The sequence below is a fragment of the Epargyreus clarus genome, unplaced genomic scaffold (genome assembly GCF_041222505.1).
Source record: "Epargyreus clarus isolate Ecla_fem2 unplaced genomic scaffold, WU_Ecla_fem_2.2 ptg000024l, whole genome shotgun sequence".
In the NCBI taxonomy this organism is placed as follows: Eukaryota; Metazoa; Arthropoda; class Insecta; order Lepidoptera; family Hesperiidae; genus Epargyreus; species Epargyreus clarus.
Window position 1 is genome coordinate 9,162,505 of NW_027332231.1, and position 19,891 is coordinate 9,182,395.

General features: G+C 36.4%; 1 protein-coding gene across 4 annotated transcripts in view; it reads right to left on the reverse strand.

The window, feature by feature from the left end:
- Ih (hyperpolarization activated cyclic nucleotide gated potassium channel Ih) overlaps positions 1-19,891 on the reverse strand; it is a 383,966-nt gene that overhangs the window by 158,772 nt on the left and 205,303 nt on the right. For all 4 annotated transcript variants that reach the window (XM_073086748.1, XM_073086746.1, XM_073086747.1 and 1 more), the window contains exon 3: positions 2,479-2,690. In XM_073086748.1, the coding sequence (XP_072942849.1) occupies positions 2,479-2,690 (212 nt within the window). The remainder of the gene's footprint in view (positions 1-2,478; positions 2,691-19,891) is intronic.

Genomic DNA, 19,891 nt, shown 5'->3' on the forward strand with positions numbered 1-19,891 from the left:
ATGTAGTAGAATATGGCCCAGGCGTTCCCCAGTTATTAAACGAGATCTTTGTCTAATTAGTGCCAGGCATAGGGTCACGAAATGGGTTGTTACTATAGCGTTAGTCTTCCAATAGCTTAAGGTTTAAAACCTGTCGAAATAAATAAATATTTTTTAATTAAAAAAAAATGATCCAAATAACGCTCGCTTAACACTAATGACGTAGCAGTGAAACACATGGCCCAATGTGATGCAACGCGCCCCAAATAGAATAACGTTCAACGTCATATAGAGAATAAAAGTTTAGCACTTCCCTCTCGTTGCACAAATTCTTGGCAAGGGTGAGAAGTGGCTCGTATCCTACTACCCTGATTCCTGTAACCTATTAAATCGAGTTTGACACGGTGACCTCACGACCTTGACACGAAGTGGAAAGTAATAAATAAATGGTATCGTATGTAGCTTCTAGGACTTTTGCTGTGAGTATTTAGTCTTTGTATATTATTTTTGTAGCCTACTTGGCTGCGAATGAAACGACGCGTCCTCAACGCACCTGATAAGTGGACATTCATATTTATAAGAAACCAAATTACAAATAGGATGGAAGACTTGAAGTCAGGAAAATATCGAGTGTCAGGTCTGTAGGCTAATTTATTTTTATAAAATGCTCTTTTTTTAAGAGCATTCTGACCTTTATAAAACTGCTGTTTTAAGTAGAAATAGGAACGAGCCGAGTACCTTCCTACCAGAGATTTGTGAAGAAACTAAATTATAGGTGCGTGTGAATTCAGTTATATGAAATTCGTTCAATTAAAATTTAATAATCCTATTGGTGGATTTAACATCCATAGCTTATATGTCTGGTGGGAAATTATCCTAATACCCTAATTTCATTATCATACAATTCTTCGTGAGTTACCACGAAGGCATGTAAATTATAACAGTGGGCAATAGCACCTTGCTTGTTAGTAGGTCATCATCCAGTACCAATATTAGTATAGATTATAAGCTTCTTAAGCTAACTTACCGAGAAGATGGCTTGCTTCGTCGAGTGCTGTAACAAGCGATTCTGTGTTGCACGATTTACTTGTAGGATATCTGGGAGGCATAGTCTACTAACAGTCCAATAACGGCTTTACCCACTGCGGTAAAACCCGAGCGATTCCGCGGCGAAAGAAACTTAAGTCAATTGATGGGTTAAGCACAAGATTTAAAGCATTACATGTACTAGTATTCTAATGGCACTTTAATATACAATTGAAGTTCATAAACAAGCCAATTGTCAAAAGCGGTGTCGATGACTTGCAGCATCACGTGTAACTGCGCTGCGTTGTTAGTAGACAATGTTTTTGTTGTTCTTTTGACGAAGTATGAAATTATCTTTGTCACAATTCTTTTAAGTTGTTTAATGTATTTAATCTCTTTCATCCAACACGTCATCTAACATGAAATTAAGTCGAAGTTATATTTCGATTTGAGTTATTTGGTGCCTTTAAAAGTACAGGGCGGATTTACGAGCAAATCGTGTGAATATTGATCGAACACAAAAAGTTCCGAAAGAGCGAGTAACAACTGTTGTTACCCGCATCTGGCATTAACAATTTTTAGTATTCGAACATCTTTTTTATTATATTTGAGGGCAAGTAACGACAGTTTAACTTATTGATAGCCGCGAAAATCGTTAGAAATAGTACCACTTTATTTAAAATACGAATTTTATCTTTATTTTATAAGAGCAACTAACGACAATCCAACTTGCTGTCAGAAGCATCTGACGTTACTAGTGTCTTATTTTTAATGCGAATATTGTTCTTTTGGACGACAACAACAACATTGTAACACGTTTGTTAGCAGTTTTATGTCATAAGGGCAACTTACGACACTCTTATTCGTTCGTCAGCAGTGTTTAGCCTAACTACTGCTTTATTTGAAATCCGAATAGAGCCATTGTTTTGTAGAGCAACAACAACACTATAACTCATTAGGTAGCCGCTTTATTTCTTAAGAGCAACTAACGACACTCCAATCCATTTGGCAAGTGTCTGTCGTTAATACTTTGTTATTTATAATCCGTATACTGCTATATACTACTGCTATATACTGCTGCTTGTTTTGCACAGCAATAACGACACTCTATTTCGCTAAATATTCGATTTATTTCATAGGGGCAACTAACCGTCCACTTAGCTTATTAGTGGGATCTTGCGTTACTTCTATCTTATTTAAAATCCAAATTCTGCCTTTGTAAAACAAGTCCTTCAAGTCCTTTATTTACAGGCTCCACAGAATACCAGCGTTTCAGGTGAGTAAGCTTACCTGAAACATTAAAGCTGAGTGGAGACCTTTTCGGATAGAAAAAATGTATAATATTTTTGTGTATGCAATTTTCTATTTGTGCTTATTGTATATTTTTTTGCCGAATATATTATGTTCCTACTTTCTATTAGCCGTGTCTTATGTTACAACTGCATCGTTTTCATCCACATCTTTACCACTTACCAAGGAGAAGGGTTTCGTCATCGAGCGCGGTGACGAGCGAGTCGGTGCAACACGTGTTCGTGTTGTCGATGGAGATGCGCACCGAGGCGCAGTCCGCCGGCGAGTGCGGCAGCTGCTCCGCCGACTGCGCCGCGACCCGCCCGTTCGCGAGTCGCAGCGACGCCGCCCGCCCGCCCGTGCCTGTCGCCGCGCCGCCTCCACCATCTTCGCAGCTGGAAAGGATACTCTTGTCAGCTTGGAGGTTCACAACTACAATGATATACATTAAATTTATTTATTTACTCAACACTTACATCTATCACAGGTTAATCTAATGCGTTAGTATAGTGAAAACAAATTAATTAAAATATTGATAATTAAATTAAATATTCATTGTTAATAAATTAAAATGACATACAAAATTCAAATTAGTTAATATAATAAATTTTTATGCATGTGTGCGTTTTTTGTTGCTGCGTGTGCATGCGTTTTTTTGTTGTGCTTGTGTGATATGGATGAGATATTTATGCATGTGTGCGTTTTTTGTTGCTGCGTGAGTGTGCGTTTTTTGTTCTTTATTTTTTTTTATTTTAGTAAGTCTAGAATCGTTAGCATAACTTAGTAGGTATTAGGATATGAAAGTTCGCTTCCTCTTTAGGGTTCCTTTATCAATGATATGACAAATACTAAAAATAAAGGGAAAGTTGGTCGTTTGGAACCCTTCGAGTGCGAGACTCGTACATGTACTTATACTTGGTGTTATTTAATCATAGTGTACTTAATTATAATTATAGTTCTAATTATAGTGATTTGTTACCTTTTTTTTATTACAAATAGTTCATGTGTTTGTATATCCCTTAGGAAATTTATTAAGTTGCTGCTAATGAAGCTTTCTTTCTTCTACTTCACTTTAAAGTCCCTTACATTGTCCTAAATTTCATCTTAGACATACCTACAAAGTCCTCCTTGCGTGACTAAGTAATAGCTGAAATAAAAACTTTATTCACTTTTGCATTTCCGCTTGCGGTCGTTAACAAGGTTCTAAAGGACTGGATAATCATTCCATACACGAATCCAATCGCCTTTTCGCCTCAGTGGGTGTAAAAACTGCTTTATGGATGAATTTCGGAATATTATTTTGATTTCTTAAATTTTATGGTAGTCTTGTAGAAAACGCATTTTATTTGTTGACGTTCTTATTTGCGTTTTATTTTATTTTTTATAATATAGGAGTAGCATACGAGCATGCACCACCTGATGGACATCTGTAATCAACCCCAGATAGGATTAGATATTCCTACCTGAGGTCGGCTACAGATGCGCCGCTATCCCTGAGGACTAAGCTAGAACGCCTGGGAAAAGTATGTCTCCCTTAACACAGCCTTCAAAACGGAACACAGCAGCGCCTAACATTGCTGTTATTAGGTAGAAATAGGTGTGGCGGTGGTGCCGTCGGAGTCGAACCACAAAGGGTTTTACCTCCTTCAAAATTCCGTATGTTTTTAATAAGTATTATTGTTTTCGTATGGACGGACCATGTTAGTCCTCAGGAATGGCCATGCAATTGTGATCAAGGATCCCTGTTTCAATCTATTCTGTGTGAATTTGGATTTGGATTCTGTATATGTCTATGGGCGGCAAAGACTACCACTAGTGCACAATAATAATATTGTTTTATTTGACTTCAATTTGAATTAGACCATTAAGTATTTAAAAGCCTAGGTGAATAATATCGGGTGAATAATATAGGGTAAAATTCGTAATCATTCATAATAAAATTTCCAAAAGAAAAACAAGTTGCCTCAAGCACTTTAGATTGACCTAAATAGTACATCGATATTGGGACCGAAAAAATAACCTTCATTCCAACTATATTTGTTCCCATTTGGGGTCATGAAAAACAGTTACGAAATCTGAGATAAAGTAACATGGTCCCGAAATAAATAGTGCCTTTATGTGGTACAGTCAGCTCCAAAAGTAGATGAACAGATTAAGGTTTCAAACCTATACACCTAAAATGCCTTTCCAAGTATACACCCATCCTACACCCCTATAATACTTATACATCCGTATATAAGCGTTCATAAGTAGCTAAACACAACTAACACCATAATTAGATGAATGTCGTAGAGTTTCAAAAGTAGGTGAAAACTACACAGTCAAAAGTAGCTGAACAGTGAAATATCATATTAGTGACGGTAGCCGTTTTGCACATACGGTGTTCAGCTACTCTTACGCACTAGTGTTCATCTAATTTTGACGCTTCAAGATGTTCACCTAATAATGATGCTAGGGGTGTTTAGCTTGTCCCTGTAGTTCCGGGACCAGAAAAGGGCTACGGTATCCCCTGCTTGTCGTAAGAGGCGACTAAAAGTGGGCTTCCGGGGTTGCGGGCGGCAAGAGTGGGAGCTCGAACCGCCCGGCTAGCGACCCCGGGAAGGATGACGGTATGTGTGGTCGCATACCGTCGTACACACCAGATGGTGTGGCGAGCGTCAAATTCACCTGGGCGGAGGCCGACGGGGCAACGCGCTAAGAGGACTCCGGTTGCGTTCCTTTGGAGATCCCGGAGCCCTCTACGCAGCGCCGAGGATGGCCACCGAGGGGGTTTTAGCGCGGTAAGAATCCCACATAACCCTGCGTCGCACACACGGCACCAGGTACCTTTTGAAGGTTTCCCCCTCGTAAACAAAAAAAACTTATGAACGTTTAGGTGTATAGATATTTTTGGAACATTGATCGGCTCATTTACTAATGAAGCTGACTGTACCTTAAGTTCGTACAGCAATAAGTAAGCATAATGAAGTTATGTGGTACCATTTAGAGTGGAACCGTACTTACTTTCCGGAATATTCCAATAAGTTTATAAAGTTTCGGCATGTGTGTTCCGTTTAATAAAAATGCTATCAACGTACCGAACAAGTAATGCGGTGTTTTAGGTAATATTTCTTAGTTTTTGTGATAAATATCCGATAGATGCTTATAAATATGTACCCAATTGAGAAGGATTATGTTTTCGGGCATACATATATAATTATGTATGTACTATGTGTGTACGTCTCAGTCGAGTTTTCTGTTATAATAATTATCTAATTGTTGAAGGTGTGTATTGCGTAACATCTGTGTGATTGAAAAAATATATATATTACTAGCTGACTAGTTGTGTTACCATATAAGTAAAAAAATGGTAACGATGAACAACCCTTATCACTTAGGGGTACGAAAAAAAGATAGTAGCCGATTCTCAGATCTACTGAATATGCATATAAAATTTGGTGAAAATCGGTAAAACCGTTTCGGAGGAGTACTGTAACTAATATTTTGACACGAGATTTTTATATGTAAGATACTGAGTTGTATCAAGATAACACCGAAATATCTAAGTTATAACGTCTTTTATAAATGTCTGTTATTGGTGCAAAACACAGGGTTTTGAACTGATATCATAAGGTGGAAATCGAGAGTCTAATCTAAGAAGACTTTTACCACCATATTTTGGATAAAAAAATGCACTAAAGGTTAAAGTTAAAGTAGAAAAGGTGTGTTCGACTGCAGGTATTGTAATCATCAACAACTTTAATTTTATTTGATATTTAATAAAAGACTTCTAGTTAAACAAATATATTTTGCAAATACTTAAGTAATATGGATTTTTTCTTCGTTGTTTTATTTTCCTCATTGTAACTTCATCTTGATCATCGTTTTGTTAATTCAATTGGATAGTAAAGAGAAAAGGATCTTACATCATAGTTGCAGAGAAATACCACATCCTTAAGTTACACATCAAGAGTATTAAAGATAAGTATTTAAATTACATTTATAACCTTTCGAATACCATTCTACTTTGCGGTTTGGTAATCGTGGTGTTATGGCTCAGTTGCTTGTTTTCGAAACATTTTGATTATTTAGGTGCAGTCCGTGGTAAGCTTTGAAATTAATCCTTACTTTGAGAGGAGACTCAAATTATTAGATTGATGCATAGCTAAGTGATATCTGGATCTACGGCAAAAATAGTCCAAAATGGAGCAAAGTTTAGGATTCAATCCTTACTAATATCGATTAAAATAATCGATTTTTTTGGTCCAAAAGATCGATTCTCCGATTAATCGGTCTTAGATCGCCATCCCAAGTTCCCGTGGGATTTCCAGGATAAAAACTATTCTATGTCCTTTCTCGGGTCTCAGACTATCTTTGTCAAAATTTTATTAAAATCGGTTCAGTGGTTTAGGCGTGAAGAACAGACAACCGATAGACAGACAGACTGGCAGAGTTACTTTCGGATTTATAATATTAGTAAGGAAGTAAGGATAATTGCTTTACAACTAGATACGTGAAATGCTTACCTCTCCTAAGCTTTGATACCGAATTCAATAAGAATGATCGGATTGTACAGATAAGGAAGAGTTCCAGCTTTGACAACATTCCCAAAAGTTGTTCATACATTGATTAGCACTCCGAGGAATCACATTAGCAAGTTGGCGTTCATGTCAAATTATGCGGAGCGACATCGGTCTCGGCGGACGGTGCTTCGGATGTGGCAAATAAACATCTATTATACATTTGCTTCTATACATTCGTGGTATACATACATGTACATTTATATCGATCTATACATTTGTAGCGTTTAGGTCGCGGTATGTTCCTCTGGGATACCGAATGTCGGTTCGTATGACATATGGTTTACCGCGCGCCTGGAGAACATTAATCTGTCTGACTGTTAACAGTAAACGATCAAATTTATCTCGCTTATTTGTCACATACAAATTTGTTTAGAGAAACGATCAATTATACCAGTTTTAAAATGTTAAGAAGTAGTTTTATCCTAACTTCATTGTAAGTATTTTACAGTCAGACATAGGAAGCGATCATGTTCTAAAGAACTTTTTTTCATTTATGCAATAAAGAAGACTTACAAAAGAATAACATATAAATTCTGCCAAGCTGAGGGCCAGTTTGTCGGCAGTACACATTTAGTTCTCGTGGTCCTCATTTACATATTTACATACATACAATTTTTACACACAATTAGTTACAATTATCTTACATCAACAGAGATCTTATACATTTGACAGTTGGACAGTTCGTTGGCGAGCGACGTTAATGAAAAATAGGAGAATAAATCCAAGCCAAGAAGAATATACAACAATGAAAGAAAATAAATATAAACTCGTTCTTTTAATTTCTCTTCTTTACTCTTAGTAACATTTTCTTTCTTTGCTTTACTTTTAGTAAAAATTTCTTTCTTTGAAATGTATGCCCAAAAACGGTAAGAAGACGATAAATCAATTTTTTACTTGATTAATCGTCTTGCTACGAGTACCTTTGTTTTTATAATTAATCGGTTTTTTATTCTATTAACTTCTCGCTTGTTAGGTGAAACCGTGGCTTAAACTGGGAGGTACGAGTATGTTGCTACACCTACACCATTGCTTCCTGACCCCTATCCCGGTGTCCGAATAAAACAATCAAAGAGAACGCCGATACCACACAGAGGTCAAAGCAAATTGGTGATTCGCAAACAGTTCCCCACAATTGTGTAACTCCCACTAACTGACCTGTGTTGTGGATGTGAGTTTTAATTGTTATTTTTTCAGGAACGTTTTAATCGAAAAAATGTAACGGTGAATTCACTGTGAAATTTTCCGGGAAAGTTTATATCATTTATCTTTTGTTCCTTGTAACTGGATAATATGCTTGTCTCTTTAAATTTATCATTTTGATCCATAGCTACTAAATCAATCTTAGTATTATGTAATGTTTGTGTTCATAGTTCTTTATTTTCCCCCTTTTGTATTCTTTTTTATATTTTTAATAATACAGTTCAACATTGCTTTTATAAATGTAATATTCAAATTTTAAAAATTCATATATTAAAAAGTGGCATTTTAAAGGGTTTCATTATAACTACGAGTATTGCCTCGATTTGACCATACCCCTGTGGTAAGAATCATTTAATTTTTGAGGCATTTCATTTTAGTCCTTAGAGCAACGCTATAAATTAGTAATAGTTGTTCAAACACCTCTTAACACTTCCTATTTCAAGATTTTAATGACCATTTATAAATAATAGTAGAAGAAAATATCAAAAAGAAATTATAGTTTTTAAATTCGAAACCATTCTGTGTACACGAGTTTCGTATCAAAGAATAGAAAATTGAAACATCATGTTTTACTGATCTGCATCTGTTAATCTAAAAATAGTTAATACGACAATGGAATTCATATGGAAGATTTATGAGTCTGAGTTGATGTACCTACACCGTATGAATGTCTTGCGCAACTTTTCCAGATTGAAAAAAATGTGTTTAACAAGTAATTAATTTAAAAAATCAAAAACCCGACTGCACCAAAAAGGTGAAGTAGAATTTCCAAAAGCAGTGAAATAGGCATTTCGTTAATTTTATCCAGAAAGCCAAACACAAAGTTTCATAGTAGGTGTCTGCTTCAAAAACTAAAGATGTTCAAACAATATTATCCTATTTTATCCTCGTAGTGCTCATTTACGCTATATAAAGTCATATACGCTATATAGTCAGACAGTCATCTCGATGTGTATATACGAGTATATATGTACTAGCTGACACGGCAAAGGTTGTGTTGCCATATAAATAAAAAAAAGTTAAGGGTGAACAACCCTTATCACTTAGGGGTAAAAAAATAGATAGTGGCCGATTCTCAGACCTACTGAATATGTATATAAAATTTGGTGAAAATCGGTGAAGCCGTTTCGGAGGAGTACGGTAACTAAGACGAGAATTTTATATATAAAATATATTATATAATGTATGTGTAATCTCCTCTTAATTTCCTTTATTTTGACACCCTACTCGATAGGTTTGGTTAACTTTTTTTAAGACGTGTTACTATTTCGGAAAAAATCCACCCTTTACGCTCTATCAAATATATAACTTCAGTAATTTAAAGTTCCAGTCATTATTTTACCTCGTTAGGGGTATAATTTCATTATTTTTATCCAACAAGCCAGATGAAAAATTTCATAGTGTTTGCTTCAAAATTGACGATTGTTCAAATTAACTTTTAACCCTTATTTTACTCTCTACGGGGTTGATTTTTTGGAGGAGGACAAATAAGCACGTCCTTGTTCCTATCCAGAAATCCAAGTACAAGAATTTACAGTGGTTGCTTCAAAATTAAAGGATTTCAAAAAAAATGTTTTCCCCTATTTTACCCTCTTAAGGGTAGAATTTCCAAAAGGCCTTTCTTAGTACTTATTCACGCTACATAGAGAACCTATGTGCAAAATTTCAGAACTGTAAGGTTCTTGGTTTAGGCTGTACGTTGATTTCTAAAAAATGAAAAAGTCATTTAGTTAGTCAGTTAGTCAGTCAACTTGCTGTTTTATATATTTACAAATATGTTTTTATAATCTCCGTTTAATTTCCTTTCATTTAATACCCTACTCGATAGGTTCGGTTAACTTTTTTTTTAAAATGTGTTACTATTTCGCGCCAAAAATCCGCCATTTTGATTTTTTTTTACTAACACCTATCTAAAGACACTCGGGTCATTGAGACAAGTATAATAACACCTTAACTGTTGAAATTCATTCAGCCGTTTGTTAGATCGGATCAAATAAAGAAAGACAAACATACAAGATACGCGCGAAAAACATAACCCTTCCTTGGCAGTCGGGTAAAATAAAATAAATATCTTGTTAACGAACAATAAATATAACCAACAACCAGCCATGCGACCAACAATAAATAACAAGTAAATTAACCAATTTACATGGTAGGTATTTTGTAGTTTTTTACAAATATCGTAAATGGGAAACCCTTCGAAAATGAACTGCTGTATGATGATTGCTTTAAAATTAGCCTATTTCGCTCCGACAACTACCCACGACACCTCCTACGTTAAAATCCGTCGTCCTGCCGCAGTTGGGAAAAAACTATAGTTAAATTTTGGGAAATCATCATCATCGGCTCATAACTGCTCTACTATTACACGGGACAAAGAATAAGGGTCTAGAACACATTCACCAATCTCGCCCACTTAGGGTAAGAACGTTTGAAAAACGTCAGAAATCTTATGACGTAGGTCGTGTATCTCCTCTACAAAACGAAATATTGCCACATTTCAGTACTTAAGTGTAGAGCTCTGTCAGCTCTATTTAAGTTCAATTCGATCACTTCTTGAGGAAAAAGAGTTTGATAGTTATAAATAGTTTGATAGTCAAGCAAGCAAAGGTGATATTTATAACAGATACTGCATAATATTAACCTTTTTACTTTAATTGATACTTTTTTACCTAATGAACATTTTCAATAATTTTTAATAATCTCATTTTTAATAATTTTACTTGGTTTTAGGAAAGAGTCCAGTAAATTGACCAAATGCGACTAAGCTGGAATGCCTCGAAAAAGTATCTCCCTTACTACACCCTTCGAACCACAACACATAGCATTTAACTCTGCTGTTATGAGCAGGTATATGTGGCGGTGGTGCTACCGGAGTCAAGCTGAGAGTTCTACCACCTTAAAGGTCGTGATAAATGTATACCTATTTCATCATCAACCCATTACTGTGTCCCACTGCTGGGCACGGGTCTCCTCTCAGAATGAGAAGGATTAGGCCATAGTCCACCGCGCTGGCCAAGTGCGTATTGGTAGACTTCACATACCTTTTGAGATTTTTTTTTTATATATCTCTCAGGTATGCAGGTTTCCTCACGATGTTTTCCTTTACCGTTTAAGCAAGCGATAATTGATTTCTAATACGCACATAAATTTGAAAATCAGAGGTGCGTGCCTGGGATTTGAACCTCGGACCCCTCGATCGAGAGGCCGCGTTTCTTAACCACTAGGCTATCACTGCTTTTATATCTCTGCGTATACCTATTTAGCAACACCTATTGTCGCTGATGCTAATTGGACATGCTTACGTCAGTCCCTTGATAACATTCTGCAACCCTCGTTACGTAACAATTGACTCGATCTGTCTTAATTACGAACACCCAGCCTCACATTCAGCACTAATTAGAAAAAATCGGATAATTGTGGCTGGCCTGGAATAGTCGCTGGTTTGAGGGTTTCTTTTTGTGAAATCACGCTAAATTGTTGTAAATTACACTAATTGCTGTAAGAAGATCGTTAGCTTAACAATATTTATTTATTAATTTGTAAATTTTAAATATTGTAAAGTAAATTATAAATTTATAATATACCTTATATTTCTCATTTTTAACAATGTTACTTGTATTGTACATAGTACTATTGTTAATTAATACAATAGTATCAATTAAAGTAAATGTGTTAAATATACGTAGTATCTAAAAAATATCATTTAACATTCATTCATATTTAAAAATAACTATCAAACTCCTTTTCCTCAAGAAGTGATCGAATTGAACTTAAATAGAGCTGACAGAGCTCTACACTTAAGTACTGAAATGTGGCAATATTTCGTATAAACTTTATCACAGAAATGTGTGACTGATACCATACCCATACCTATTTTTTGTCGTCTTATAATAATTTATTTTAGTCTACATTATTGTCAATAATTTTCAAACATAATTATGTACACTTAGTTTTATTTTCTATTGTTTAACAAAGCCAGTATGTTGTTATAAATGTTATTGATTTATACTTACCAGTGAGTACCTACTTCGGCGGTGAAATGACAAAGAAATAAATATTTTAATTCATTATAACATAACTTGTTAATCACGTTTATTTACTATTGTTTTCTATAGTAGATAATTGATGTTTATTTCAAAGACATGAACCAACTATTCTATTTTATTTCATGAAAACGAATAAGTATATTTCAAGGAATTGTTTAATTAAAGTTTTCATGAATCACGAAAAAGAAGGCTGGTGGTAGTGGCTGGATGAGAGCAGCGCAGGACCGAGTGCTGTGGCACACCCTAGGGGAGGCCTATGTCCAGCAGTGGAACGATAAAGGCTGAAGTGATGATGATGATGATGATGATGAATCACGAAACCTCTCAATCTAGCATGCATTTGATATGCCTCTTATCAGCATGTATTGTTTCACTGATATGTAGCTGAATAATTCACAGTTTATTTTAAAATATCAAACCTATGTCCACCCGTTACAGTTCCACTCTACCCTTACCATGAGTTTTTACGTTTTGACAAATATGACTGTTTTGGTATTTGTTTACGTATTTGCCCATACAATTTCCAATCAGCGCCCCTAGCGGATTGTATCAGAACTATAGTGTCAGTAACGTGACATTAAATGCCTAAATTGACAAAATGGTGATTTATGTTTTGTCTCTCTTTTTTGCGAACATGTGAGGTAGACAAAAAGATTTGAGCACTTACTTATTGTTACGTTGACTCAGCCTACTGAAGCAAACGGAACAGAATAATAGACCATAGTCTACCACGTTGGCCATGTGTGTATTTGTGGGATGTTCTCGATGGTATGTGAAACCTTCGAAAACTTTTTTAAGATCTCTCAGACATGCAGGTTTCCTCACGATATTAATTTTTAGTACGCACATAACTTTGAAAAATCAGAGGTCGAGATCTCGATCGGGAGGCCTAACTAATCGTAGGTATACTAAAAAACAATGTGAGCCGTCACGGGACGCCTGGCAGATGGGAAACATCGACATTATTTTGTAAAAGTAATATGCAGAAAGAACATATTGTGATAGGAACTAAATATGTCATAATGATAAAATAAAATATTATGATTCTTGCGCATGGCGACGCGTCGCCACACCGTACACACTACTGCATATAGACTGTATATATATACCATCGTACGGCATGCGTCGCCACGCCAGAAATCGGTTTTACGTGCGGCTATAGATGTTTCACATCAAAATGGTTATTATAAATTTTGCGATAGAAAATCCGTAACTGATCGTTTTAACGTTTAATCAGTTAATTGGATCAAGAAGTAAATTATAATTCGATTGAAACCCTTATAAAATTGGAATATTATTTAATAGCGTTCATATTTTTCCCAGACGGTGATTCAATTTCCGTAATTACGATGAGCTTAATAGACCGTACTTTTATTGAATTATTGAAGATCGGTTGTATGCAATGAATTTCGTCTAGCCTTCATTATTTGCCGAAAAAAATACGTATCTGAGTTTTATCAAAATCTTCTTATATATAAAATTCTCGTGTCACGATGTTAGTTACCGTACTCCTCCGAAACCACTTTACCGATTTTCACCGAATTTTATATGCATATTCTGTAGGTCTGAGAATTGGCTACTATATATTTTTTATACACCTAAGTGATAAGGGTTGCGTTTGCCGCGTCAGCTAGTAATATATAAAAATACCAAAATATTTTAAGGATTAAAATCTGTTAACAGTTCACAGCAAATGATGACAAATTAAAAACCATATGTTGTTTCAAGAAGATTCTTTACAGGATTATTTTTGAACGTCTATAACCTATCACCATTTAGACGTGTCAACGTATCTGTGACCGGCTTCCGACAGAACCTTTATTTTATATTATGAAGTTGGTTACTGTTGTCCATGGGCAGTAGCGACCACGTACCATCGCGTGAACTGCATTGGAACATTAGAAGCGCCACCGCCCCACAAAGGTACCCGAGGCCATGGGAGCGACACAGGGTTATGTGTGACTCTTACCGCACTGAACCCCCCCCGGTGGCCGTCCTCGGCGCTGCGTAGAGGACTCCGGGATCATCAAAGGAACGTAACCGGAGTCCTCTTAGAGCTTAACGCTCGCCACACCGTCTGGTGCGTACGACGGTATGCGACCACACCTACCGCCGTCCTTCTCGGGGCCGCTGGCCGGGCGGTTCGAGCCCCACTCTTGCCGCCCGCAACCCCGGAAGCCCCCTTTTAGTCGCCTCTTACGACAGGCAGAGGATACCGTAGCCCTATTTTGGTCCCGGAACTACAGGGACCTAAGCAGAACCCCTGTTCTACTATATCTTCTACTATACATATATGGAGTTGGTTATAAATATGTATACACTGCATAATTGTATATAACACATGTTATAAATTTTCATCATTAGTAACTATTTACATATTACCTTAAACACACACAGTACACACACGCTTTGTTTCTTAATGAGACCTAAGTGAACCCTATTACGCTAAAAGTATCTAGGAACAAAATGGTTTAATAGTCAGTACTAATAGACTAAGGCGTGGTTGAATGGGCGTAATGGAGAGTTATAGCACCATTCAGGAAATCGGGAAGGAAATGTTATACAGCGTAAATGCTATTATGTTACGGATTAAATTGTTATACGCCTTAAGTGAAATTCGGGCTTCATATATGTAAGACAATTAAGAAATAATAAGAGGGTTGTATATCATACCTTCAGTAGGGGGTGTAATAGTATCCTATTTCTACCTAATACCAGCAGTGTTAGGCGCTGCTGTGTTCAGTTTTGAAGGGTGTGGTAAGGGAGACAGTCTTTTCCGAGTCGTCCCAGCTGGCGCATCTGTGGCCGACCTCAGGTAAGAATATCTAATCCTATCTGGGGTAGATTACAGATGTCCAAGGGCGGCAGTAGCCACTTACCATCAGGCGGACCGCATGCTCGTCTGCTATTCCTATATTATGAAAAAAAGTAAATTTAAAGTTTTAAGGTTTAGAACCTTTTTAGGTTCGACTTCGGCGGCACCACCACACTTTTCTGCCTAATAAGAACAGTATTAAGTACTGCTGTTTTCAGGTTTGAAGGGTGTGGTGAGGAGACATACTTATGTGAGGCGTTGCAACTTAGTCCACAGTATTGCATTGTATATGGCCAATCTTAGGCTAGACTTGAATATTACTCGTATCTATAGTTTATTACAGATGGGCGGCAGTGGTCACTCACCGTCAGGTGGACTGCATGGTCGTTTACAACTTCTATATTGTAAAAAAGTTTAAGTTTACGTCTCTAGGTCTAGATTAATGAATTTGTATAAGAGCTACTTATTTAGTAAAAATTGAAAACTGTACCAATTCATGAAATAAAAAAGGTATTCATTCATGTATGAGCTAATCATATAACTGACATTTATATCGCAAATTCACTATTAAAATTGTATAAATACTTAAAGCCCCAATTTCAAAAAGTTTCGGGATTGGCTTAAAAGCGGCGAATAAAATCCAAAACGAGAGAGCGCTAGAAATACTTTCCATAACTTAGTTTTGCTGTTAGTGCGCCTTACTGAAAAAACGTTGCAAATAGTTCAAGCTTAACCATTTAAATAATAACGACTTGGAACTAAACTAACATTTAGCTAATTGGACCAACTCTTAGATCCGTTCAACCGTAGAAATGAACGGATTGAAATTGGGATTGAATTAAAGATATTGAGCATGACTTACGAGATTCGAACAAATTCGATTTGAAACTTTAATTCGTAGGGCGGAATGGTTCTGGGGTGTCTATTAAAGTTGTAAAAGTGGGTGTTTTTTACGTTGTTTGTTGCTAAAGTGATAGATTGATATACAGGATTTCTTATAAGCACTGATAACCTGATACTGGTAGACGTTCAAACTTGGTTTCTTGATCGGTGAATCCGAGGTTCTCGAAACTTGTTTCCCGATAATTGTCAGATGGAGATCAGTCCTACAGGTTATCCTAGTATGGACTCCAGGCTCTCACAAAGCATTAATGGGACTAATGGCAATATAGAAATAAATTCAGATATTTACTTGACCTAGAACCGAACACGGCAGGCTTATTCTGCCGTTCATTAGAATACATGTAGGTATATTTAGTCCTTTCAAAAATTATATATTGTTTGTCATAACTAATATTTATCGCCGAGATAACATGTGGGCAAGAGCAGGTGTACACGCGAGGATCCTTTGCCAAATAGGGGTATCTCGGTAATATATTTTGCAGGCACAGACAGAAATTTGTAAAGTTATGATAAATCCTTGTAACAATTTTGGAACGGCCTGGTTGAGTTTTGTTATTGTAATAGATCTTTTAATACCAATATGAAAATGAAATGAAATGAAAAGGGTTTTATTGAAAGCGGGTTTATTATTGAAAATTATTAGGTATTTATTTCTAGCGGCAAATGTGCATTGGCAGAAACATTAAAGTTTTTCCATTTTAGGTGAAAGTCCAATCCAAATCGGTATCAAAAAAAATATTCGACCAAAATAAAAAAAATGTCTTAAGTGTTTTATTGTCGTATAGATATTAACTTAACAAATTTAAAAATGATACTTTATTCAGAGTTGCGTACACTAAGTTCTTTTTATTTATTTGTAGCAGTATGGTAGCAGTAGCAGATTCGGTAATCAATAATGTAATAAAATCAGTCAGTATCGATTTTATAGATATAATAAAGGAATACTTCCTTCCAACCTAATTTATTACGTCTGGAAGAAAAACTGAAGACACGAAGAAAATACCTTTTTCACGGTTACGTAATCTTAGTGTGTTAGATATCTCCCTTACGACAATCAGGTAATATATAGAACGATTGTTTATACCGAGGACCGTTGCGTGCTGTCGCTCATGACAGAAAGACAATTGGCGACTCTCAACGACCATTAGCGACGACTAACGACTATTGACTGTCGTTGAGTGTAGTCGGAGACCGTACTCGGTCGTCGGTGACTGACGACAAGGAGCGACAGACGAAATGAGTCGATGACGGTCGTTGATGACAGGCGGTGACAGTTAACGATAGTCGGTAACGATTACTGACGACATTCGGTGACTGTTAACTGCAGACGGTGACGACAGGCGGCAACAGTCAGCAACGGCTGACATACAGCAACTGTTAACATCCGTCGGCGACGACAGACGATGACAGCCGGCAGTCACTGGCGACACGACAATAATCGCGGATCATCGTTGACGTCATCATACGTCGTCGCTCAAGTATTAGCTCAAGACTTAAATGGCTACAGAAATACACGCGAAAACCAAATTGGTAATTCTCACATGTGTTTTAGCGATAATAAAAACCAAGTTCAGATCTCCATTTAGCGTGATTAACTGAACATGCGAAGTTCAAATTATCGTGGTGTTGTCTGAAATAAACCTTAGAGCACTAGGTTAGAGTGCATGAGTTATGTAAGCATTGATCGAAATTCTGAAGGTCAAACGTGTGCATGCTGCCTTTATTGCATGTGGGCTATTAAAAGCATAGGAGACTGTTTTCATCCTAATAGCCGCTTTCTACCTTCATAAATATTCATAGCTCTATAGGTACGTTTCTACCTTCATAGCCCAATAGGTACTGATTTTGTGTCGTAGGGAGCACAAAAACTGTACAGACATTTTCTAAATATGTAACAACAGCAGTGTTAGGCGCTGCTGTGTTCCGTTTTGAAGGGTGTGGTAAGGGATACTTTTTCGAGGCGTTTCTGCTTAGTCTACAGGGGTAGCGGCGCATCTGTGGCCGACCTCAGGTAGGAATATCTAATCCTATCGGGGGTTGATTACAGATGTCCATGGGCGGCAGTAGCCACTTACCATCAGGTGGACTGCATGCTCGTCTGCTACTCCTATATTATAAAAAAATAATTATTAATTATTTTTATTTGACAGATAAAAAAAAACAAACACCCAGACCCAAAATAGAAATCTAAATTAATTATTTAGACGTTTATCTGACCGAGAATTGAACCTGGAACCATCTGCATAGGGCTGGTATGGTGTACCTTCCGCCACGCGAGTCTGTACACAATAAAGGTATTAATTTCAGCTTAGTTCTCTCAATGTTCGGTTTTCAATATAAGATTTACGATTACATGTCAATATGCGGATTAGTAAAATAATTAGGTCACTATGATATGTATAAAGAAAATCATGTAAAAGAAATCATTGTAAGTCTTCTAAAAAGATTTTCCTGAAAATGAGATCGGTGCCTGTCAGCTACGTCTTGGATAAATTTTAAGAAATGTGGAAGTAATCTTACATCATCCACGTTCTAGATATTTTATTAGTCGAAAGAAATATGTGAACCTTCAAAAAAAGTTAAGTGATTAGTTAGTTAGTGATTTACATAAATCGATAATCTAAATATATATAACTCAAAGGTGACTGACTGACATAGTGATCTATCAACGCACAGCCCAAAACACTGGACGGATCGGGCTGAAATTTGGCATGCAGGTAGATGTTATGACGTAGGCATCCGCTAAAAAAGGATTTTGATCAATTCTACCCCCAAGGGGATAAAATAGGGGATGAAAATATTACTTCGTAACGCGAGCGAAGCCTTTTCGTAGCATTAATTTCGCGTAATTTGCTTATTTCTAGCTATGTAACACTCTGGTCACCTCTCAGAAATACGTGCAACGCAAAAAAATAATAGAAATAAAAATTAAGTACTCAAATATTAGTGGTGAATTATAACACAATCTACTTTATTATGCTCTGCGAACAAGCTTTGACTTTGAATCTTCAAAATTTAATATTAAAGGCCTCCAAAAATAACTTGCCTTCAAGCCAAAGTTATTAATAACTTGTTATTTATTTAAGATGTTTATCTTGTTCAAGTTGAAGTAGAATTAGTTATGCGTTTAGTTTTAGCGTACACTATTGGACTTTATCTAGTAGAACCAATTTTAGAACACAAAAGGAAGAAGTAGAACAATAGTGTATTTAATTGCCTAACTACTACAAAAGCATGAATATTCTCATGATTCTGAAACTTTAAACGAAGGAGTTTATAACGGATAAATACAAATTCACGATGACATAAAAATATGCCAACATAGAACAACGGAGTTGAAGTTCTCATTATAATATCTTTTATAATATTTTTAATACGCTTTCTACAAACACACACGAAGACAGAAACAGAAACACCCAGAAACCAGATCCAGAACAAAAATCAATTTTTATTATTTAGATCTTACTCTGGTCGGGGTCGAATCCGGAACTCACTGTATATTAGACTGTGTGACCGCTCCATCACGCGGGTCATTTGATTCCTGAGGTACCACCGCCGCCACAGACCTTTTTTTATAATATAGGAGTAGCAGACGAGCATACAGTCCACCTGATGGTAAGTGGCTACTGCCGCCCATGGACATCTGTAATCAGATGGCTATGGGCGACAGGAATCACTTGTGAGGTGAGCTCTTTTACTACTACAAACGTATAATAAAAAACTTTCCATGTAAGAACTATAGAACATCCCAATACTTATTTATGACGAATGAGTTTGAATCGGTCAGAAAAGCTTGAAGCTCGACGTCATTCGCATCGCGTCATTTGTGCCGAGTCGCGATTATGCGCAGAGTAGGCGTGTGTGGGCGTTGCGTCTGCTTTTTATTTTTCTTACAAAATATACAAAGTGAAAGAATATACACTATGCTTATGTGTATTCGTGAAGTCTTTCATATACATATGTTAGGTGTGTAAACGAAAGTAGATAAGAGCCTAGGCTTTTTTAACAGCTGTTTTATTTACGCGCCTATTTACCAAGAAATAATGAATTTAGACCCTAATATCTTC